Raw genomic sequence first — 23555 nt, 5'->3', positions numbered from 1 at the left:
GCACAGGATGCTCGCGAGGAGAGCAGCTTTGGGGGCTGCCCCGTAGAGTCGCTTTCTGAGCACGCCCCGTTAAAGAGGGTCGAACAACCTTGTCCCGATGTGCAGACGAGGGCACCGAGACTCAGGGACAGGAGACCCTCCTGCAGCCTCACGGGGAGGCAGGATTTGAATGCAGGTCTCTAACGGCAAAATGTCAGTGCTCCCTGGCCACAGGCAGAAAGGCAGTGGTACGTCACAGCGGGCTCCCAAAGGCCACCCTCTGTCACCTACACACCACAACACGCCTGGAGGTGGCTGCGCCAAGGCCACGTCAGTGGGAGAGGCTGCTGGAGGGGGAGGAGGCCATGGGGAAACATGGGGACCCCACTCCAGCCAAGCTGCCCGCTCCCCTGCTGCTGTGTGGCTCTCCAGCTGTGTGACAGGGCTGGTGTCCCCAAGCTCTGAGCCCAGCTTCCCTGGTCCTGCTGCCCTAGCCCACTAGTCTGGTCGGGGCTCTGCCCTGCCTGTCCCCTGCCTGTGTGTGTCCTGCTGGTTGGCTCCTCCCAGCTCCCTGCCCCTTGGCCCAGCAGGTCAAGGCACATGGCTTCCTGCCCAGCAGGGCCCAAGGGGGTCCTTTGCGGCCCCGCTCTTGCTTTGCGCCATCCTGACCCTGTCTGTCCACATCCCTGGGCTCCTGGGCAGGAGAAGCTGGAGGAGTGGAGGGCAGAGGTCTGGGCTGGGGGAGCTGATCTCCCACGGGAGCTCCTGGCCTCTGAGCAGCCCCCTCCCCTGGACACCTCTAGATGTAACCCAGGGCCAGCAGCCACCTGGGAGCCACTGGAGTGGGGCTCTGCTGTCCTGGTGGGTGCCTGCCCGTGTCCTCTTGGCTATCGCCTGCTCCCTGGGTGGCTTACGGAGCAGCCAGGAGCTGGAGCAGAAGCGGCTGACCGGAAGCCCGAGTCCCTGGGATCCGGAGTTCCCTGCAGGAGGTCCGGCCCCACCGGGTCTGTTAATCATTCCCTGCGGCTCTGAACGGTGCTGGGACGAGGTTTCACGTCACAGCAAGGCCACGGGGGCAGCACGAAGACCGCTCGTGGACACTGCAGGACCTTCTGGTGACCGTCCAGGGGCCAGCTGCAGAGGAAGCTGCCACGCAAGGGGCCATGGCCAAGAGGTGGCGCTGTCCGGCATCCAAGGGGACTCCCTGGGGCCCAAGTTGCCCCAACGTCCTCACACCCCTTCAGACCTGGTGGGCTGGGAGGGGTCAGAGGGGCCAACGGAACCTGGGCCGCCCAGTGATGGCCCCTGCAGCCCCCTGAGAGGTCAGTCTCTGCCGACCCAAGAGGACAAGGCCATTTGCCTGCCAACAGAGGCTGAGCAGCTGGGGAGGCAGGGGGGTTAAACTTCCTGTGGGGGAACCTATAGGAGGGTGGATAAGCACAGCACAGGCCAGGAATCGCGTCCACGGAGCATCTGCTACACACCAGGCACACTTGCGCTGGCCACTCCACACCTGCCTGGCCAGCCTTCCCCACGGACTCCTATGATGTCCCCTCTCGGGGGACATGAGGAAGGAAACAGGGTGGGCTGTCCCAGGGTCTGGCTCCAGGGGCTGAAGGGAGCCCCTGGGCCTCCTGAGCCAGATGCAGGGTCAGCGGGTGGTGGACATGGAGGTGCGCTCTTCCCGGGGACCTGGCAGGGACCGTGCCTGAGCACCTCTCCCTGCTGCTCTGCTCTGCCCCTCTCAGGGGGATGCCCCAGCCCCTGCCCCAGGCGCCTGTCCTGGCAGGGCCACCTCAGCAGAGTGGACGGCCAGGTGAGGGGTCCAGAGCGCTGCAGGGAGGGCAGGTAGGGTAGTGGAGTGGGTGGAGTGGGCAGGAGGCCTGGCTGGCCGAGGCTCAGTTCCGAGGTCGAGGCCTGATCCTGGGGTGGGGGCAAGGATAGGGCTGGCTCCAATGTCCCCTGGGTGCTGGGCAGAGCTTGGGCAGAGGGACGAGAGGCTGTGGGGCTGCTGCAGGGAAGGGACACGTCGCTCACCTGGCTGGGCACAGGGAGCGAGAGGGAGAAGGGGTGGCTCCAGATTTGAGGAGCACCTGCCCGGGGAGGCTCCCCAGGACAGAGGGGGTCTGCCTAGTCCCAGGAAGGCACCGTGAGCAGGGGTCGCGGACACCCAGGACCGCCAGGCCCGACCCTTTCCTGCTTCTGGGAGACCCGGAGCAGCTCAGCACCCAGAGGCCTGATGCCTCCCGTCTCGGCAAAGGGGAGGCAGGCGCCCCTCAGAGCCAGGACAGGTGAGGAGGTGGGGGTCTCCCTGCCCAGCCGTCCCCGGCTAGTGGGGAGATGGGGTGGGCCAGGTGTGGGGCGTCAAGAGGGGCTGGGGCTGGAGACGTCCAGGGCCAAGGGCAGCTTGGTCTGGGCCTTGAATGTCAGCAGGGGGCCGTCACCCCACCCCCCCAACCGTCCATCATCGCAGGCAGAAAGTCCCGGGCGATCTGTGGACTTGGGTGTCTGCTGTCCCAAACTGGAATCATCCAGAAAAATCAATGCTTAACCCGGCGACTCTAACAGGGCCCTCAGCACGTCAGCAGGGGACCTGGACCTGGGTCTCGGGAAACACCCACTCGACTGCAGTCCGTGCCCGGAGCCCCCAAGCTGAGGCCTGGAGCCCACCGGCTCTGCACGAGGGCGCTCGCGGCCGGGAGGGGCTCCACACCGGGGTCCAGCCGAGCCCCCTCCTCTGGGCCTGGCCACGGCCCTGAGGAGTCTCAGGTGCATTTTGGCTCCTGTCCAGGGATCACAGCGGGCCAGGGGACAGGACATCCTGGCTGCCCAAGGAGCAGAGGAGGGAGGGGCGGGGACAAGGTCCCAGGGCCCTGGATGAGGGCACAAAGGTGCCAGGCAGGGCCACTGCCCTGGGGAAGGGACCTGAGTGTCAGTCCTCGGGCCATGTGAGCCCTGAGGTTGGATGGGTGGGGACCCCTACAGGTGAGGGGACCGAGGCTGAGAGAGCAGCAGGTGGCAGAGGGGGATGGGAGCCAGGGGGCCTGCACTGTGCACCTGCTGCTGGCCAGAGGAGGCGGGGCTTCTTCAGGGGCCTCTGCTCCCCGCTGACCCTTTCCTTCCCTCGGCCTCACTGTGCCAGGCCTGTCCAAACATGTCCACAGCAATCCTGACAGTCAATGCCCACGGGACCCCAGGCACAGAGAGGGCGGGTGCTTGCCCAAGGCCACACAGCCTGGGGCAAGGCTGAGCCACCAAGGCAGCCACAGGGCCAGACAGACCAGGGGGCCGGCATCTAGGGTGCCGCTCTCAGTCCTCCAAAGGCCAAGGTCAGAACTTCTCCGTTCTCAGTGTCACCCCAGCCCCGTCTGCACTGGCCCTGGGCTGAGTGGCATGTGAGCCCCGAGGCTGGCCTGTACCAGGCCTCCTGGGGACAGCTGGACCTCAGCCACACCCAGGCGGGGCCTCTGGTGGACCCTGGGCTGGCCTCTCTGTGAAGTCCACCGGCAGATGCTGACCCCCTGGGGTCTGAGGACTGCCCATCGATGCGGGCTTGCCCAGCCCCGTGGTCGACACTGCAATCCCTGCGGGGGACACCAGGGCCCAGTGAGTGTGGGACACAGTCCACAGGACAGAGACGAGGCTCTACTCAGGGAGGCCCAGGAGCCCATGCCAAAGGGGAGGCAGGGTCCAGCAGCAGAGCCCAGGAGAAGGGGCTGCCCCGACTGGAGCAGGTCGGTCCTGGGAGTAGGAACTGACAGGCTCAAGTCCAGGGGTAGACAGGACGCCACGGGGACCGATCCCACCACATCAGGGCTGAGTCTGAGCTGTGGGTCAGCTCCATGTGACAGGCCCAGCACCCAGAGTCTCCACTGGGGATGAGACATGCCTGGCCCTGGGAGAGAGTGGCTGGGGGGACAGGGAGGGTCTCTTGACACCCTGAAGATGAGCCAGGAAATGCAGAGAGGAAGAAGCACAGGTGGAGCACGTGCAGGGGTCCTGGGGCAGGAGGGCATGGGTGACGCTGGGGCAGGGAGGGAGGCTGCATGAGGTCAAGAGGGGCAGCTGAGGGACCAGAGGGGTCAAGCCAGTCCTGCACGGCAACTCAGGGACGAGCAGAGCTCATCTCAGAGGGTTTCCAGCGAGGAGCTTCTGATGGCATTTACATGAAATACAGATTCGTGGGTCCCACAGAGACCTGCTGGGTCGAGATCCGCAGGGCCAGGACCTGGGCATCTGTCAGGGACATTGCTGGACAATGAGATGTCATCCTGTGGGGTAGGGTAAACAAAAGCTGTCAGGGCGGCAGAGCAGACCCCATGTGGCGGGGAGGGCACAACAGGGCAGGAGTCCCCGGGGAGCAGGAGTCTCAGAGACGGCTAGAGGTGGCCAGAACAGATGGACCCCTGGTGGCCCCTGCTCCGACGTAAGCTGAAGGGAAGGAACCTTGAGGCTACACACCTGGGCAGGGGGGACACATACGTGGAGTGACCACCCACGCTAGGCCAGGGAACCGCCTAACTCGAGGGGTGGTCCACAGGGACGTGCCTCGGGGGTCAGTCCCACCCGGGTGCTGGGCTGAGTGGACACTGACCCCTGCGCTTCTGCCCAGTGAATTCAACTTTGGGCTCCGCTGCAAAAAAAGGCCAGGGGCGCCACCTGGTGGTCAGAGTCTCGGCCATGGCCAGCTAGGTCCAGGCCAGGGTCCACCTTGTCCAGGGCTCCAGGGGTCTGTCCCAGCAGGACTCTGCTCCTCTGGTCGATGCTCATGCCCACCCACCTGCCCCTCGGGCCTGGCAGAAGACCCATTAAGCCCTAAAGAACCCCCTTGGTGGGAATCCCGCACCCGGGGCAGGCCCCGCTTCACCTGCGCTCAGGTTTCCTTCTAGATCTTTCTCCACGCACCCAGATACTGTTTAATTTACAAAGTGATTCATACCCCACAGGGAGTCTGCCGGGCTGGCTCCCACGCACCACTGGAGGGTGGATTCTTTCCGTGTGGGGAGGATTCTTTCTCAGCAGCTGCACGCGCCCTCGACGTGGCCGGAAAGCGGCTGGGGCGACGGCGTCCCCCCGCAGGTGGCGTTGACTAGGAGCAGGGTGAGTTTTCCGTTCTTGGTTTGCTTCCCTGGAGGAAGCCCGGGGTTTGAAAGTCCTCTGCACTGGGACGGGAAGGGGATTTTGACAAGTGCACGCTGGGGACAGACACCATGGTGCTGGGGAGTGAGCCCACCCTGTCCCCTGAGTTGCGGTGGGGAGCCCAGAGATGCCGGACAATGACCTGTGGCCTGCCCCGGGCTCCTCTGGCTCTGGAGGTCCCAACTGCCTGCAGAAGACAGCCAGGAAGTGTGGGTGGCTGGCCAGTCGGAGCAGAGAGGGTCCCCAGTTCCCCCGCCCCGGGGGACAGGCAGTTGGCCCAGTTCATGGGCTGTTTGGAGGTGGGCTGTTCGGGGGGCTCAGCAGGTGGCTCTGTAAACCCCCGTGCCTGGAGGGCGTGGGGTCAGTCCTCGTCAGCATCAGCCTTTGCCACCCCTGGAGGGATGATGGGAGCTGAGGCCTGTGTCCACTTCACTGACTGAAGCCCTCCAAGCCCACTGGCCTGTCCTCTCCACCTGTAGAAGGGCCCATGCACCTTGAGGTTACGGAGGGGTCTGACCAACAGGGTGTGGCTCAGTTGCCCCACAGTAGATGTACTGTGCGCTGCCTGGGCTGTGGCTGTGCCGGGGACCACAAGCACACGGCCACCCACGGGCACCGCTCAAGGGCTCTCCACGGGTGGGCTCTCTTAAGCCCCTATTTTGCAGATGAGGACACTGAGGCTCAGGGGGACTTGTTGCCAGAGGTCACACGGCCAGCGGTGGACACCCAGCAGTGGGCAGGAAGGGGCCGAGCTCCAGCCCTGGGCCTGGCTGCCACTTGGGCAGGTCTGTCGAGGGGTGGCCTCTGTGTCAGTGACCCCATGACCTCTGGGCGGGGTGGGAGGCGATGGTGGTCAGCAGAATACATGGCCGTGACATTGTGAGAGGTGCGTGGGGGTCACTCAGCCCCACCAGAGCCCAGAGAGTGAAGCCGCTGCGTCGCCAAGGCTGAGCAGGACGGGGCGGCCGCTGCTCCATCCTGCGCCCAAGGCAGGAGGAAACCGGGGCTGAGCAGGAGCCAAGGAGGAGGACCAGTGCTGGGAAGGCAGTGACCAGGGCGCTGAGGTGGGGCAGCTCGAGGAGGCGGGGGATGAAGAGACCTCCACCTCACTGCCCCCTGCTACACTCCAAGTGGCCACTGTTCCCTCCCTCCCAAGAAAATCGCAGAAAGAGGGTGGCGATCACCCCCGGTCCCACACGGTGAGACGGAGGACAGACCAGGTGCCTGCCCAAGGCCATCCAGCTGGAGGAGGCTAGTTCTGGACTTTGGACCTGGGGCGGCCCCATTTTTGTCCTCCGTGTCCCTGTGCCATTATGTGGACGGGGAATGTCCCCCTGTGTGCCGAGCCGAAGGGAGAGCATGGGCTGATCAGGTGCCCTTGGGGTTCAGCGGGGACCCCCAACTCCACTTCCTCACCACCCAGAAGAGGCATCTCGGAGCAGGATGCGGGGCTCTTCCCACCACAGCTGTCTTCACTCCCGTGTCCTGGGTTTGATCCTGGTGGGCTCGACTCTGCCTGTGTGACCCTTGTGAGTGGCTCGACCTCTCTGTTTCACTTTTTTCACCAGGTGAAGGGGGTTAAGAAACCTTTCCCGCAGAGCTGGTGGAAGGAAGGGTTGGGGGAGCCGCCAGGCTGCCAGTGAGTTTGCGGTGAGCTGCTCGTGGCTGCTGCAGGAGCTGTGGTGGAGGCTCCCCGGGAGCCGGGCAGGTTGCAGGAGTGTCCCCAGGAAAGAAGAAAACCACCCAGAGTGGCGCTGGGTTGGGGCCCTTCCTGGGCTTTGGGCTCTGGCACTGCTGGAGGGGCCAGTAGGAGAGCGACACAGGAGCTTGGCCAGGGCTCCGTGCCCACTTTGGGGGTGTGCAACACCCCAAAGCCATGGGGACATGGCGTGTGTCTGGCCACAGCTAGGGAAGGAGCAGAAGGGGTCCCGGAGCCCCTGCCTGACCCTGGTTTTCAAAGTTTCCAAGTTCAGCCTGGTGTGTGGCGGTCGGGTGGCCAACGGCCAGCAGGTGGCGCTCGGCCCAAGGCTGTGGAAATGCTTGGCCAGGCGGGTGGCAGCAGGTCTCCCCGCCTCCAGCCGCCTACTGCCATGGAGTCGCCAGAAGGTGGCGCTGGGTGGCAAGCGGCTCTGCCTCACGCCTTCTCTGGGACCCAGCAAGAGCTGCTGGGGGTCACCGCTGAGGCTTGGTGCGCCAGTTAGTGGCAGGCACAGAGGTCCCCACCTGGGGAGGCGGGGCACATTGCGGAAGCCCTGCCTGGGCCCCCACCCGGAGACCTTTGTCAATCAGTAGCTGGAGGGTGACCTGGGATCCCTGCAAGAGCCCCTCTGATCTGACCACGCAGAAGGTGCTTTTCTTCCTCTAGAGGAGGAAGCTGAGGGTCAGCGGGGACGGCACTCGATGTGGTCCTGCTCAGTGACGTGCCCCTGCAGCGTGATACCATGCCCACCCACTGCAACCCGCCATACCCCCAGCCACCTGCGTCCTGGCCTTTGGGGTGGAGCCGTCTTTCTGCTGTGCGCTGAAGGCTGCTCCGCAGGAGGGCACCCTCCCACGACACTTGTGTCCTAGTCCCCAAGGCTGCCCCGAGGTCCCCTGGTGTGGAGAACCCCAGGGGGGCGGTGGATCACCTGGGACACCCAAGGCCGCCTGTCAGAGGGTCCCTGGGGAGGGAGGCAGGAGGCCAGAGCCCTCACCTGGGCTGCTGGGGGCCTCAGGGAGCGCAGGAGCAGGTTTGCCGCCACGAGCCGAGGCCACGGGAGCTGGGTGGGCGCGGCCTTCCCAGAGGCACCTCTGAAGCCTCAGCTGGGCAGCCGTTGCCCTCTGACCCTCCTGCTCCCAGGGCTGTCACCCTCTCCTGCTGGGCAGCTTCTCCAGGGGTTGGTGGACACAGAACTGATGGAGGCCACTCTGGGGACCCTGGTGGGGGTGGGGCGTGCAGGAGCCAGCGAGACACAGGGGCAGAGCTGACCACAAAGGTCGGGGCAGGTGGGCAGAGCCAGGCTGCAGCCTTGGCCCTGGCCTTCCACATCCTCAGAACTTGCCTGGGTTCCCGACCGGTCTCTGTCCCTTGGACCATGGCTTTGACTCCATGAGCCTCGGTTTACCCCCTGGGCAGTGGGTCCCTGAGAACCACCCTCCCTGCGCAGCCTGCCTGTCAGGGAACCCCTATTCCATGGCCTCTTGTGGGAGGAGTGTCTCACAGAGGACAAGATGCCAGTCCTGCCGCCCCCTCGTTGGGCACAGCCTGGCTGTCCATGGGCTGGCCCTGTTGTGCTGTCCTCAGCAGAACTGGTAGGTGGGAGGGCTGGGTCTGGGGTGGTGGGCTGACCATCGGGGCTGGAGAAGTCTGATTCCGAACTCAAAGGTTGGAATTGGCAGTTTCACTTAGTGTGACCTTGGCCAAGCCACTCCCCCCCACCCCAGACCCAATTTCCTCAGCTACTAAGAGGGGGAATAAAGGTATCTGAAAATGCACAGATCACATGTACCTAAGCTCCCCCAAGTTCAGAATTAGGTCCAGACCGGCTACAGCTAATGACTCTCATCCGCGTGGCCAGGAGGAGACTGTCAATCCTGGAGTGGTTTAGAAGCCACTCTGGTCTTTGCTGGGAGTGTGAAGTCTGGAACCAGGGCAGTCACTTTGACACCAGCAGGGCAGAACTCTTTGTGGCTGGAGCCTCTCCATTTGGAACCTGAGACAGCTGAGTCTGAGGGAGCCAGAGATGAGGGACAGCACGTGCTTGACCACCTGGTCTTGAGCTGCTGGGTGAGGCCCGACCTGAGCTCCGTGGGTTTGCAAGTCCTGCTTTTGGTTTTAGTTGAAAACTGCCCATAGACGTGCGGTATCCCACTGCGTTTATAGATGAATCCCTAAACAATCGCCAGCCTCCAGACGGGGCCGGCCCCAGGCGCTTTACAGTTTCCTGGCAGGGTCAGGCCCCCAGCTTCTCACCCCGCCCCGCACGGGGTCCCTCCCTCAGTGGTCCCTCTCAGCGTGCCCCTGGATGAGGAGGGAGCACTGACAAAGCAGCCTGGGAGAAAAGTCACTGAGCAGCTTCAGCAAGGAACACCCCCCGACCCCCCTCCCTCCCGGGCAGATCTCCTGGGGTCCACCCTCCCCGCCACTGGCCACGTGGCTGCGTGGGGCCCTGTACCCCTTGGACTCCTTTGTCTTTTGCAAGTGGCCTCGCTCCTTTCACCTCTGGGCTTGTCTGGAACCTGCCCCTGGTTTTCTGAAGCCTCACCCTCCCAGGGCCTGGCTCCTGGACCAAGCACCAGAGTGTCCTTCCCTCCACAAAGTCACGGTCCTCTGCGTCATTCCCACCCCCACTCTCCCTGCGCTTTCGGCCTCTGAGACTCAGGGCTTCCTCCGTCCACCCCACAAAGCCCTCCCCTGGAACTGTCCGTCCTACCAGACGTCTTCACCCGCTCCCTGGAAGCCTCCTCTCGGCTTTTTCTTCTGGTCCTTCGGCTGCCTAAAGCCTTTCCGTGTCCTATTACCCTTCTCCTCCTCCCCCTGAGCTTCCCCTGGGAGCCGCCGTCCCTGCCCCGTGGGGACAGCGCCTGTCCTCCCCGGGCTGCTGAGGGCATGAGGAGGGTCACCACCGACCCCCGCCCCACCCGTCCCACCGTGCAGACTGCCCAGTTTAAAGCCACCTGGCGGGGGCTGGGGATGACGCCCCGTGCTGGGTCCCATGCCCGTGGCCCTGGTTTCCGTGTCCAGCCCTGAAGACGGAAAGAAAGCCCCATATGACCACTCTGGTCCCACAGAGCGTCTGTGAAGGGGACAAAGAGGATTCTCGGTGCTGCCCCAGTGGGGACAGAGGAGCAGGAGGGTCACAAGGAAGGCACTGACAGAACCTAGTCCCTGTCCTGGGCCATCAATGGCACCTGCCACCTCTGGGTAAGGCCTCCGTCCCCCTGTGCATCCAGCCTCAGGCCAAGGAAGGGCGGGAGCCTGCCGCCCCCTCCCTCACAGGGACGGTGGAAAGGCCACACGGGTCCACAGAGTGAGCCACCTCCCAGTCGTCCCTCCAGCAAAGCCAGCTGGGGGACGGGGGGACTCGGGAGAAACCCCCTCCCCCAGGGCTACAGTGGCCTGGGTTTTGCTAGTTGGCTCCTCCGCCCCTTTCTTGTAACAGAGCCTCTCTTTCTTGGGGACATAGCCCACAGGGTGACTCCCCACAACCTTGGGGAGCACCTGTGACCCCCATAACCAAGCTGAGCACTCCATTCTTCATTGGCTCAAAGGGTGGCATGTGACCTAGAGTTACCAATCAGGATCTTCCGTGGGACATGACAGACAGTGTTTGATTTGAAGACGGCTCTTTCTGCTGGGGTCGCTAAGCTGGTGGCCTAAGCCTTGGGTGCTGCAGCCAGCCACATGAAGAGTCTCTAGAGAGATGGCAAGAAAGAAGCCTGAGCATAGGACTGAGCCCCTGGATCCAGCCATTCCTGAACCTCGCCTCGGAGTCCCTTGACTTCCCAGTTGCATGAGCAAATAAGTTCTGGTTTACGCTTGGGTAAACGAGGCTTCTGTCACATGAACCAAAGTGCTCCTTAACTCCTCCCTGGGCTCTTCCTGCTTTAGGCTTCCGGTCCCAGCTGTCTTCTGACACACAGGTGACAGGTCCCCCTGAGAGGGAGCAGGGCTGGGAGGAGGCGCAGGATCGCCCTCTGAGCAGGTCGTGTGGGTCTGGAGAAGCATTTCCAGTTCACGGAACAAATTCCCGCCCCTCTCGGGGCTGCAGGATTCCTCTGTAGGTATCCCCCAGGAGGGAGGGCGGACAGACAGGTAGTCAGGGAGAACGAGGGCGGGATGGACAACCTGCTCATTCTCTGCTTTTAATAGTGACTAGTCAATTTCCTTCCCGAAGAGACCAGCACTGACCTTCACCTCCAGCCCCCATCAGCTGCCAGTAAGGCTTCGCCAGAGTGTCGATGACAAATTAATCATGCAGAGAGGGCAGATCTCATAGGAAAAATGGATGCTCCGGTCCGGGCTGGAGTGGGAGCCTTGGTGTTCCCGCCTCCCACAGCCCGGGGAACCAGCACCCTCAGGAACGCGCTGAGGCTGGCTACAGGTCCCCAGCTCCTGCAGAAGACAGTCAGTCTCGGAGCTGAGAACCAGACGCAGTTGTAAGCCCTCCGACTGGGTGGCTGGTATTTGAGACGGGCTTCCCCACCAGGACGCGATCTGCAGGCTCCAGCCCACGGCGCGGCTGCGGTGACTTCTGCCCAGCAGGGCTGTGCCGTCCAGCTCAGGGGACAGGAGCCCTGCTCCAGTGATGACCCCAGCTGCCTCAGGCTCAGAGCTGCTGCGTTCTCGGCCGCAGGGTGGCCTCCTGGCTTCCCTTGGTTCCTGGGAGTGGCCCGGTGCAGTCCCTGGCCCTCAGCCTCCCCGCGCTTTCTTGGCTGTGGGCTCCCGGCCACCCTGCTCTTCTGTGGTTCTCTGAGTAAGTCGCCCGTCGGGCCTCCACGCCTTGGCCAGGGCTGTCCCTGCCTGGAGCACCATTCCCGTCCCACCAACTGCCCCTCTGTGTGGCCTGGCAGACAGGGCTCCAGGGCTCTCTGCTCCCTGAGAGGCCTCCTGGGCTGCGTGCCTCACTGTCCCATGTCTCCTGTGACGGTCACGGCTCCTGACTGTGAGCCACCGTGAGGGTGGGGCTGCTCCCCACTCGGCAGCCCCAGGCAGGGCTCGGCTTGCAGCAGGTGGCCGGCAAGGAGCTTTGCCCCACAGTCGCTGTCCCTGGAGGTGTGAAAGTGAACAGACAGGGCCACAGAGCCCCGTAAAGTCCCCAGCCTTGGAGGGGACCTCTGAGGTTGTGCAAGGGACTCCTGAGGTTCTTGCCTATCCAGCGGTCCCACGAAGGCTGAGTCAGGGGGACCCGCTGACGGCCTCCTGGTTCCAAGGATCAGCCCTGTGACTCAGACTGGCCAGTCCCTGCTGATGGGTCAGCGAAGGTCACCTGACCCCTGGGCCAGCCAAAGACTTGCTTGGGACTGCAGGAGGTCAGGGAGCAATTTGCTCTCTGAGAGTTCAACTAAGAAATCCTAGATCGATTCTAGAGAAAGGAAGATTCTAGAAGGTCAGGTAGGCATGACAGGGCTTGAAGGCAGGACTTCAGGGAAGAGTGTGGGTCGGTGTCTCAGTGCATCCGGCTGCTGCAACAAAACACCTCTGACTGGGCACTTTATAAACACCAGAAGTTTAATGCTCACGGCTCAGGGGGCTGGGAAGGCCGACACCAAGGTGCCACAGCTCCGTGTGCCGAGGGCTGCTCTGTTTTGAAGACGGCACTTGCTGTTCCTCCCAGGGAGGGAAGCTGTGTGCCAAGGGGAGAAACCAGCTCCCTCAGCCTCCTGTAAGGGCGCCCATTCTGACGGGGGTCTGTCGTTTCCAGGCCCCCCCCCTGCTGCGGCTCTGGGGGACTTAGACGTGAGTTTGTGACGTCCCGTGCAGGCAGCCAAGGCGGAAGGCCAGGAGGCAGGACCTGCCCCGGCCGCAGAGAGAACAGAGCTCCACCCAGCCCTCCTCGCGGCGTCAAGGCTGCTTCTGGTCAGTCTTCAGCCTGAGCCCTTCCCCACCCTGAAAGCCGGCTCCTGCTGGCCAGATGTGGGCAGCGGGCAGGTCCAGAGTCCATGAGACAAGGCACCCTGCCCAGGTTCCCCGGCACCTGCCGCCTCCCAAGTGCAGCCCCAGGTCCCTGCTACTCGCCCCCCTCCAGCTCCCTGCGTCCGCCCACAGAGACACTGTGCTCTGCAGCGGGGGGACTGCTGTTTCCAAGAGTCATCTCCCTCAGCTTGGGGGTGAGCTGAGCAGGATTGCCCCGGGCTTCCTGGCCCCCATCTTCGGGGACCTGGCTTGTGGACGGCTCGGCTTCAGAAGTGGGATCTGTGGGAAGAGAAGACATCATCGAAGGAGCACGAGGCCCCTGGAGTAACCAAGGCCACCCAGAGAACTGGGGACTGAGGCCATGGTCCCCTGCTGGCCCAGTGGACACCTGAGCATCCTCGCTCCCAGGCCCGGCCCTTTCTGAACACTGCGGCAGCTCCCAGCTCCCCTCAGGCCCTTGGCTTTGCCCAGATGGCCTCCAGCGGGGCTGTAAAATCCCGGGCCTCACCACGGTCCCTGCTCGCCCAGCAGCTGCCCCGCGCTGCTCACTCCAAACAAAACGTGGCTTTCACCTGGGCCTCCAGCCTCAGCCGCCCCTGTCACAGCCACGGCCCTGGGCCCAGGGGGTCAGCCCTCTTGCTCCCTAGCCTCTGCCTGGTCACCAGCCGACCACCCTGGTCCCCAGCCCAGGGCTTTCCCAGGTCTCTGCTGGGCAGGAGCTTCTCAGCCACTGCCCCCGCTGCCGCCCCTGGCCTCCCCAACTGCCCCTCTGCATCTGCAGAAGGCTCCCTGCCTGGCCCGGGAACTTGCCCCTCCCCCGTGCCCTACGTGGTCTCACTGATTCCTGGGACGCCCAAGGGTCCTGGAGACAAGTGGGAAGGTGGGGGTGAGGCCTGGGTCTCCTCACTGTGCTGGGGCTTAAAGGACGGACCCTCAGGACCTGGGATGAGACCCTCGACTGCAGAGGCTGGCGGATGGAGGCTGGCCTGTCCACTAGAGTCTGCCAATCTGGTTTTGTGACCACTGGTGAGATTTTATCCCAGGTCCTGGAAGCCTGGGAGCTGAATCCCCCCCACACACCGCCTTCTCCACACTGAAGGCAGCACCTCGGCCGCCCGCCCCTGCTCCAGGCCCTTCTCTGGCTCCCACGGCCTTGGGTGACTCCAGCACCACCCCCTGCAGCCAGAGCTGGGCTCTGGCGCAGGCACACCCCCACCCGCTCGTCCTGGCCTCTAGGCTGTTGCCTGCGCTGTTCTGCCCACCAGGTACGCCCTCCCCACCCTGTGCCCACCTCGAGCGGTCCCCTCTTCTCCTGCACAGTGGAACCCCTGGCTCTGAGCCAGAGGGTCAAGTCCCGAGGGGCAGAACACGGCAGGATTGCTAACTGCGCACGTCCTTTCTCTTCTTCTTGTGGCAGAAGGACCCCTCTGCTGACACTCAGCTGGGCCCAGGCTACCCAGCCCACCTTGGGGCCACATGCAGGCCCCTGGAGTGGGTGCAGAAGAGGGAGGTGACCCCGTCCCAGGGGGTGGCCAGCGCTCTGTGACCACTCCTCCCTCTCCCGGCTGACGGCGGTTTCAAGCCCACAGTCAGGACAGAGTCCTGGGACAGCTGAGCATCAGCAGAGAAGGACTCAGGTCAGTAGATGTCCTCGAGGACAACCCAACCGGGACCCCAGCAGGTCCTGAGAGAGGCCTGAGCTCTGGGCAGGTGACACTCAGGCCCAGGGCCTTGTGGCTGCTGCAGGGCCACCCACCCCCCAAAAGTCTCTCTGCCTGTGGTGTCCAGCGCCTCTCAAGGCCACATTAATAGCTGCACCTCCTGCTGCCGACCGTGCCCTGGACTGGGCAGGCAGCGGGGCGCTTCGCCTGCTCATCCAATCCCCTCCTCAGGAGGCCTGTGGGGGTCACGGCGCTGCTCTTGTCATCCCCTTACAGAGGAGAGGCCGGAGGCCCAGCCAGAGTGAGGCCCTGGGCTGGAAGAGGTGACCTCAGTAGCCACTCCACCTGTCCTCGCCATCACCCACCCTGCCTCCCAGCCCTGGGAAATGGGCAGCTGGGGGCCAGGGAAGGGGACCAGCCCACCTGTGCCCTCCTTCAGCTCCCCGGGGTCCTGCCGGCCATCTCCAGGCCCTGCGGCTGAGCCTGGGCTGGTGGCCTCTGGGCCTGCTGGGAGGACGGTCATCCTGTTGCTGTTGCCGATGCTGGTGTATTCGAGGAAGCAGGACTTGATGTGGACTCTCTGGACTGCGTCCGCCTTGGGGTGAGGGTCTGGCTGGGGCGTTCGCGTTTCAAATGAAGTTTCCGAGTCACCGGCCGTGGCTGAGACTGCGGACCAGCCGAAGAGACACCCGGAGGAGTGGGCAGCTGGACGGTGGCCCCAGAGCCCAGCTCCCAGCCTGGCTCCAAGTCCTCCTTGCTGACTTCACCAGTGGCCACCTGGCTCGGTCAACAGCGAGGTCCACGCCCTGTTCACCACCAGGCAGCCACTCCTCCTGCCCTCCCGAGCCCCCAGAGGACCTGGCACCTCAGCCTTTCTCTGGGCCCCAGTGATTCCTTCCTCATCTCGTCTCTCTGCTTCCTGGCAGGGCTGGGCCAGGTCTCCACCTTTGGTCTTGCTCACGCCCAGCCCCAGCCCCTGCCATCTGGCTCCTCCACCCAGACTTCTGGAAAGAGCTGTCCACACTCAGCCTGGCCTCCCTCCCGACCTCCGACCCTTGCTGCAGAACCCCACACTCTTCCCCTGGCTGACCTCTCCCCCAGCTGGGCCCCTGCTCCTGGGCCCCTGCGGTCGGTGCCCCTTCCATCCCATCTGTCCCTGCCTGGGAGGCCCTGGCTCAGGGCCTCTGGTCACTATGCTGACCCTGCTTCAGCTGGCCAGCCTCGGCTTCTCAGGGAGGACGTGCTGGTCTTACAGATGGGGGAACCGGTCTCCGGCTGGTCAGTGCTAGGGGACGGGGACCCGGCGTGCCATCTCTAAATACCCCACCTGTGCCACAGAGTGGTTCAGTCTCTTGGAAGGAAAAGACCCCCTGAAAAGACTCTGGCTCCTGTTCCTGCCCCCAAGGAACTGAGTGGGGTGGGGGAGAACGTGGCCACAGGACGCCAGTTACCTGGGGGGCTGGATGACAGCCCGTGGGCAGGGCCTTCCGGCAGGTCGCTGTGCAAGCTCATCTCGTTGCTGTGTCCCACCTGCACCCGTCTGAGCAGGGACCGCTCCATGTGGATTTCCTGGGACCCCCAGCCACCTGCCAGGGGTCCCTGAGCCGAGGAATCACCTGGGGCAGTTGGGGGCAGCTGGTTGGGAGCTGTGGGACCTAGAACAGTGACACAGTGTTAGGAGGGGTGTCGGGATGTCTGGACTGGAGAGCAGGTAGCCAAGGAGCTGCAGCCAGGGTGTCCCGAGTGGGGCCCTGCCCAGGGTCCCAAGGGGACACCTGCAGTCTCAGTAGTCACCCGTTGCCTGCTTCCTGGTCCTTCTCAGCCTTCTGATCCCATCAGGAGACCCTTCCTTGGTGTAAGCGTGTTCTCCACACGTCATTTCACTCCTGGACATTTATCTTTATGGTGAACTTCATGGCTTTCAACTCAGGGGAAAGCTAAAATTTTTATTTTAAAATATATTCAAGTCGGGGGTGGGGAGTGAACCATTCAACAGCACTGATTACACAAACAGGGACGTAGCCAAAATCGAGGAGGTGACATGGGAGGATTCACACTGGGGAGATGATCATCAAGACATCGGAACAAAGTTCCTCGTCTCACATCTGGGAGACTGAGGCCCAGGGTAGAGCCAGGCTCTCCCAAGGTTACAGGATACATCTGAATTTGGGGCTGGTGTTCTCACACGGGGTGCCGGGCTGGACTGAAAGAGGCTGGCACCCTTGTGCCCCAGTGCCTGGCATGGAGCATGTTCAGCCTGCAGCTCTGCATTTCAACAAAATGAGCATGTCTCTGCTGACCTGTACCCCAACCTCCAACACATGCTCATGTGGGGAAAGAAGTGTGTCCAGAGAAAATGAAATATCTCCACAGTGCACTTGTGATGTTCTGGTGACAAAGAAGAATTTGAATTATTTCTCAAAATACTGCATTCCATTAAAAAGAGCAAAAGGTATTGGAGTGAAGGGACAGCAGGAGAGGTTTGATCCAGGCTCCCTCATTCTCACAACAGCTATAAAGGAGGGCCGTGGACATTAGGAAGCTGTCCTTCCTCCTCGGAGGATTGAGTCCCCCACAAGCCCTCTGAGGTCCGTCCTCCTGGGTGCCTGTCAGATGACTTACCGCTGCCCTCAAAGACTCTCTGCTTCATTAAGACGTTCCCGTGTCCGATCTGGATGCCTTCCGAGTTTGTGATGGTGATGTGGCAGTTGGGTCCACTCTGGCAGATCATGTAGACTGGAGTCTGCTGGCGCACTGCTACAGCAGATGGATTTCTTCCTTCAGAATCTTCTGCAAAACAATATTCCACTCTCTCCCTTTGCCCCTCCTTAGGGGTCTGAGGCTCCAGAGGCCAGTGGGCAGCACCGAACTTCCCTGGAGAGTTTGTGAGGAGGACTCCCAGGCACGCCATCTGGGAACCTGGGAACCTGCATGGGCGACTCCAGCCTTGCATGATGGACAGCTGCTCGGGTGTCACAGAGGGAGCCCAGGGTCAAGATGGAAGGTGGCCCTCCTGGTGTCTTGCTGCCCCCCACCCAGGCCCAGGATGGCTCCTGGGAGGACTGCAGGAGCCACGTCCTCTCTCCCTACCCTCTGTCCCCCTCCCTGGGAGGCACCCACAGCTCCAGGCCCTGAACCCCAGGGGCCTGTCCCCTGGATCAAACACTCAGATGCCCCCTATGACTAGTGACATGGACTTGAACTTGTCACTGATTTGAACTCTAGCTGCTGTCCCACCTCAACAATCCTGCCCACGTTGCTGACCCCACAGGGGCGCTGTGGGGGTGTGGGGAGGCTCCCTCCCCAGCTCTGCGGACCCACCAGCCACCACACCACCTCCAGGGCCCTGGGCCGGGTGTCTTTGTGGGTAGGCTCTTCATCCAAATGGAAATAAAATCAAGTTAGACTTTATGACTGCGTCGTAGGAAGACAAAACCATCCAGGATGCGTTCCTTCCTAGATGCCCGTTATTGTTAAAGTGTTTGGTTTTCTTCTGACTTAAAAAAAAAATCAAGGGGCTGGGGATGTGGCTCAGGCGGTAGCGCGCTCGCCTGGCATGCGTGCGGCCCGGGTTCGATCCTCAGCACCACATACCAACAAAGATGCTGTGTCCGCCGAAAACTAAAAAATAAATATTAAAATTCTCTCTCTTTCTCTCTCTCTCTCTCAAAAAAAAAATCAAAATGGAAACATCTTTGCAGCCTCTGGGGTGACCGAGGCTCTAGGCCCTGGGTGCCTGAGGCCAGGTGGCCCTGGATGCCACACTTGAGGGGCCTGAGCCTTGCCTCACCTTCTCTTGGCCAACTTTAAAATCCCAAGATCGCGGCTCAGCCCGCCAGCACTTTCTCTCCCGGAACCTTCTGCAGGGCACAGTCAGTGCCACCTCTAGAAGCTTCTGGCAGGTTCTAATGAAGGGGAGCAGGCAAAGTGCTCAGAAGGGCCCTCGCCAAGGACTGGGTGCTGGGCGCGATGGCTTCTCTTGGGTGCTGCGTGCAAGGGTGTGGACAGCAGGGGAGGCCTACCTGGTGCAGAGACGCGCCACACTTGCAGCTTCTGGTCCTGGTCTAGAAGGCGCTTGCTTTTCATCTTGTACAAGGTTGGGTTCACGTCCTTCGCTGTCCTCATTTCCAGGGCCTGGGCGATGTGCAGGGCCTTGCAGGGCCCGCTGGCTTTCAGAAACCCGAGGATCTTTTCCTCTGGGAGGCAGAGTGACTAGGTGGTTAAGGAGACCCCGCTCCCAAGTGTGGGTCTGCCCCGCTGCTCACTGGCTGTGTATCTGAGGACAGGGGCCCGCGACCTGGGTGGAGCAGCAGGGATACCCCGTGGGCAGCTGTGACCTAGGATGTGTGCCAGGTGCCGCAGCCCTGCGCCTGGCAGGTGCACAGAAGTGGCAGAGAAACAATTTCTGGGCCATTTAGATTCTTGGGCTGCCACAAAGACCAACTCTGGCCTCAGGACCCTTGGTAGGAGCCCCTCGGGTAGGACTGGACTCAGCACTGGTGACACCTTGTACTTCTGGGAGGGCTTGGGGTGGGGGCGGCAGGGCTGGACGAAGCAGAGGCTGTGCTTACCCAGCTCGCTGAGCTGAAGGCCAGGACTCTCTGCTGCGGCAGGTGCTTCTTCCTGGGGCTTCTGGGCTGGAGGAAGACAGGCGGGTCGGGGCTGGGCACGGGCTGGGAGAGCAGGCTCCAGCTCTGGGGTGTGTGAGGCCAGGTGAGCGTAGGAGCCCACTGAGTGTCAGGCTTGGTGTCCGAGGGCTCTGGGGCCAGAACTGGGCTCAGGTATCCTTGAGTGCGCTCGGCCACCATCATGGTCACTGTGATGTTGCCATCATTGTTTTTCTTACCTCGTGTGCTTTGCTGTGACCTACTCTGCTGGTACTGGGCTCTCTGCACCTAGTCATCCCAGCAGCTCCTACGAAATGGCCCTACTGTCATCGCTATCGACCAGAAAAAGTAAAAAATCAAGGGACATTAGATGTCCCCAAGTGGCAGAGACTGGATTCAAACCCAGGCCCAAATCTGTGCTTGTCTATTGCCCAGATGTCTCCCGTGGGCCCAACCCACCCAGGAACGCAGTTTACCATGGCTGTCCTGGGCAGGCTGGGTGGGATCCACACCTCCGGGATCACCTGTGCCCAGGCGCCATGTTGCAGGGGCAACTTGGGAGACTGTCCCCTCCTTGGCCATTCGGTAGAGGACTGAGTTGAGCTCCTTCTTGGGCGCTTGGCATTCCTTCACCAGCTGGTAGGACTTCAGAGGGGAGCTGGCATCTCCCAACACCTGCAGGATCTTCTGCTCAAGGTGGCCTGGGAGGAGGGGAAGGCAGAGAGAACTGAGCCCCAGGTCCCCGGGGTGGAAAGGGCCAAAGACTCCAGGAGGCCAGAGAGGGCCCCTCTCGAGTAGGGTCCAGGGCAGAAACCATCCATGGCAGCAAGTAGAGCCTTTGTGTGGAGAGACAAGCACGTGGGCTGGACGGGTGGCGGGGACACAGGCGGTGCACACCCTCTCCGTGTGCCCTCCTGGGCGTGGCACCAGGGCAGGTGGGAACGCTCAGCTCGCCATGTCCCAGGAGCAGGGGGTGGAAGGGGGGGGGCAGGCACGTCTGGCCCAGGGCCTTTGCCATCGGTGCTTCTGATGCCCCTGCTGTCGTCAACCTCAGTGGTGCCGTTAAGTCACAAGCCCCACAGACATTCGGAAGCAGGTCTTTCCTCGGGTGCCCAATCACGGAGTCCTGAAATGCCACACTCAGGTCTCTCTTGAGTCCTGGGCTTCCCCATTTCTCTGCCCCCACCACCATCTCCAGGATGGTGGGGTCCACCAAATGCAGCCATTTCCCCGGGGGTCTCCTCTGCACCTGACCCCAGCTTCTCTCCAAGGGCCCCTGTGCTCCTCCCAGTCCACTTGCCTGCATGTGGCCCTACTCAGAAAGTCCCTCTCAGCCCCTTCCAGCATCTCCTCGACCCCTGCTCAGAGCCGTCTCCTCTGGGAAGCCTCCTCCCTGTGCTTGCTGATGCTGGCTGCTCTGGCTGGGTCCCCTGCAGAACATCCCCACAGGGTCCCTGTTGTTTGCCTGGTTCCCTGTCAGACCTTCGATGTCTTGCCCAGGGCCAGGCACACAGTAGGTGCTCATGGAATGGAAGTTGAATGAATGAGTGAGTGAATGAGTGAATGCTTTGTCCTCTGCTTGGACAGACACTGCCCAGTTGGCCCAGGGCAACTGGCATGTTGTTTCCTGGTCTCAGCACAAGGAGCCCTAAGCCTTGTGGGGACTTAAGGAGGAACTTTGTAAACAGCCCCTACTGCTCCTAGGGCAAGGCCTGGAAATCAGAGCCATCACCTCCCATCATTAACACAAAAACAAAAACCCCAGGGGCGCTGCCAGCTGACAGCATGACACAGACGCTGTGTACAGGTGCAGGTGACGCCCAGGAAAGAGCAACTGGGAGAGCCACATGGGCGGTGGCCTGGCCTGTCACCAGGAAGTTTCTGCCCCTAAGAATACTGCAGGTGGTGAGAGGAGGGTTCTCCTTGGGACTGCCTGGGTCCCTTCCTCTGCATCTGGGGTTTCTTTCCTGCTCAGCAGACAGTCAGCTGGCCCTGGCCCCAGCAGAGGCCCTTGTGGGGCGGAGTAATGAGCTTGTGACCCCACAGTTGGGGCTGGGGCTTGTTCTTGTGATCAGAATGTTGCTACCCTGCTGGGAGCAGGTGGAGAGCAATGAGAGGATCAGGCTCACCCACTCCTCCTCCCTCACCCACCAAGTTTACCCAGGGGAGGGGCACCCAACCAACTCTGCACCTGGCTTTGCCTTGTCTTGCAAAAAGTGTAAGTTCTTGAGGAGCCCACCCTGAGCGCTGCGGGGCCACCCAGACCCCAAAGGACAGGTGGGGTCAGGGAGGTGAATGAAGAGCCAGCCTGAGAGCCTCTGGGTCTGACAGTGGGAGGTTGTGGACCAGAGCAGGGGCAGGGGACAAGCCCAGCAACAAGGGAAGTCGCTCGGGGAGGCAGAACCTCCTTGCCCGGTGCCTGCAGGGTCCTACCAGGAAGAGCGGGCACTAGTCATGGCCAGTGCTCCTGGGTCACAGCCGGCCGCCATCACCCCTCCCCAGCGCTCGCTTCTCCTTTTTAATCTCTGGTGAACTGAGCCCCTGCTGCACACGCCCCGTGCCTCAGTTTCCCCACAGGTGGAACTGCGGCAACAGCAGCGACTTTAGGGATTCAGCAAAACACAGAACAAGAGCAAAAAAAAAAAAAAAAGAAAAGAAAAATGAAAACCACCCATGTGCGCAGGCGCTTAGCGGGATCCCTAGAAAGGAGCGGCCCTCCGTGCTGGCTGAGGAGTTCTCCCTGGTGGCCTCCAGAGGAAGATGGTCACCAAGGAAAGAATATAACCCACAGAAAACAGGAGCATGTGCCTCTTTTCCAAGCACCATCTTTGGTTCTCAGGATGACTGTGCAGAGCCATTGGTGCTTGGCAGCTGACAGCCGGGGACTTCACGATGCAGGGCCCCGGTTGTGCCATCTAGGAAATGGGACAGCACTGCTCTTGATGCTGGGGGCGTTTCATGCACCTAGACACAGGAGCCTTTGGAGGGATGGCTGGGCTCCCTGCCCCACTCCTGTTCTCCAACCCACTGCTGTTACCTGGGCCAAGCAACCTCTGGAAAGAAGGAGGAACCCGCCCCCAGCCCCAGGAATTACCCGTGCTCCCTGGAGGAGGAAGAGCCTTACCTCTCTTGCTTGGGTCAGCAGGAGCCTCGGCCATGCTCACAGCAGAGGCAAGGGGCCAGTGGACCTGGGAGCAGGTACCTGTGCCGTGGCCTTGCGGGTGTGAGCCGCAGGAGGCTGGGCATCTGAGCCCCCACTCGGGGAACCTCTGAACCCACAGGGAAGCCGTCAGCTTCGACCCACAGCTGTCAGGACTCACACTCCAAAGACAAACACCCAGTCTGCCCCACCCCATCAGGAGAAAGAGAAAATGAAACTGTGTGTGGTTTTTCTCGGAAAGAAACAGAATTGAAAGCAGGACCCAGGAGGGAGAGAGGGTGGACCTCAGCATGATGTGGCCAGGCAGCAGCTGGGATTGGCAAGGCTGGGCGCCTCTGAGATGGCCTCCCTCCCCTCCCAGCACCCAGTGCTGACTGCCAGGCCCCACATGGAGGACAGGATGCTTCAGTGGGTGGGTTCTCTGCATTTGTTCCTGCCTATCCAGGGGCCCCACTTTAAGAAGCACCTACTATGTGAATTCCAATGCACTGGCCTCCCCAGCTCTGCTACAGAGGAGGGCTGACTCTGCCTTCTTTCTTCAGAGAGGAAACTGAGGGATTTGATCTGTGATACCCAGAAGTCAGGCATGGAGAACCCCCAGCCCACACACCAAACTGAGGCCCCACACTCATGGGAAGATGCTCCATAATTTCAGAATTGTGGGTGGGATGACTGCCTTCCTGCACCAACTTCCCACTGACCACAGGGTGGCACCTGGGACAGCGCTGCTCAGCAGTTAGGGACTCCCGTGGGAGGCCAGGATTTTGGGTTCAAACAGCCCCACCACGTACTAGCTGTGTAACCTCGGGCAACTTATTTATCCTGTTTCCTCATTTGTAAAACGGGGTCCTGAGAGCACCACTTCATTGGGGTGCTGGTGAGAACCAAGGGGGTGATCCAGCTAAGCAGTCTGGCCAGAGCCCCTGGCGTCATCTACAGGTACGAGAGCACTTGGGCACCACACATGTGCTTCTGGAGAAGGACCCATGGCTTCCACAATTTTCCAAAGGGGCCAGTGACCCCAAAGCAGTTCAGAGCTCGGTTCTCTTCAGATCAAAGAAGAGACTGGGGTTCAGAGAGGTGAAGGGCTGCGGAGGACTGGGCCCTGGAGTCTCTGGGTTTGGGGTGCAGCAGGTTCCTACTTGGTGGCCCGCGGCCGAGGGGCTGGGGGGTGTGCCGGTCCCCACGCCCCCTCCCCACCCCTCTCCCCGAGGTTCTGCGCCCGGCTGCGAAGCAGCAGGCGGCCGGGGTTTGCCTGGACTCTGCCTGCACAGCAAGCACCGAGCGGGCGCTTTCTCCTCAGCCGGACGCAAGTTGGGGACTCAAGGCTTAAGTCCCAGCGCCGGACCGCGGAGGCCAATCAAATGCGACCTCGTGCGGCCAAGCGGGGG

At 62.1% G+C, this 23555-nt stretch overlaps 1 protein-coding gene and 1 long non-coding RNA gene across 4 annotated transcripts; one reads left to right on the top strand and one right to left on the bottom strand.

Annotated features, from left to right (window-relative positions):
• Positions 1-927: 927 nt before the first annotated feature.
• LOC144378149 (uncharacterized) lies at positions 928-18043 on the top strand. Of its 3 annotated transcripts, none has more exons than XR_013439758.1 (7): positions 928-2270; positions 2548-8887; positions 9892-10024; positions 10372-10884; positions 10998-14001; positions 14154-14373; positions 14674-18043. It is a non-coding gene; the product is annotated as an uncharacterized LOC144378149 (long non-coding RNA). The 3 variants fall into 3 exon arrangements; XR_013439757.1 differs by having other exon boundaries at positions 929-2270; positions 2548-5079; positions 5784-8887; positions 10372-14001; XR_013439756.1 differs by having other exon boundaries at positions 10372-14001.
• Zbp1 (Z-DNA binding protein 1) lies at positions 12307-23502 on the bottom strand. Its single transcript, XM_021727669.3, has 8 exons — positions 22129-23502; positions 19481-19705; positions 18969-19034; positions 18420-18593; positions 17020-17187; positions 15849-16052; positions 14821-15063; positions 12307-13015 (listed from the first exon to the last, which is right to left on the bottom strand). Exons 1-8 carry the CDS (start codon positions 22589-22591, stop codon positions 12831-12833), a joined length of 1728 nt encoding a protein of 575 aa, XP_021583344.3. The 5' UTR covers positions 22592-23502; the 3' UTR covers positions 12307-12830.
• Between the last annotated feature and the right edge of the window lie 53 nt (positions 23503-23555).

This window comes from Ictidomys tridecemlineatus, chromosome 5, assembly GCF_052094955.1.
Source record: "Ictidomys tridecemlineatus isolate mIctTri1 chromosome 5, mIctTri1.hap1, whole genome shotgun sequence".
In the NCBI taxonomy this organism is placed as follows: Eukaryota; Metazoa; Chordata; class Mammalia; order Rodentia; family Sciuridae; genus Ictidomys; species Ictidomys tridecemlineatus.
Note: the sequence above shows the minus strand (reverse complement) of the source record. Positions and strands in the feature narration are given on the sequence as shown.

What these genes read in the sequence shown, in the direction of transcription:
- Zbp1 (XM_021727669.3), bottom strand. Translation starts at nt 22,591, where the DNA reads ATGCAGAGAACCCACCCACTGAAGCATCCTGTCCTCCATGTGGGGCCT. An exon ending in GAGAGTCTTTGAGGGCAGCG is followed by an intron (nt 16,053 to 17,019) that starts GTAAGTCATCTG and finishes TCACTGTTCTAG; the next exon opens with GTCCCACAGCTCCCAACCAG. An exon ending in GGAGCTGAAGGAGGGCACAG is followed by an intron (nt 13,016 to 14,820) that starts GTGGGCTGGTCC and finishes CTCTTCCCACAG; the next exon opens with ATCCCACTTCTGAAGCCGAG.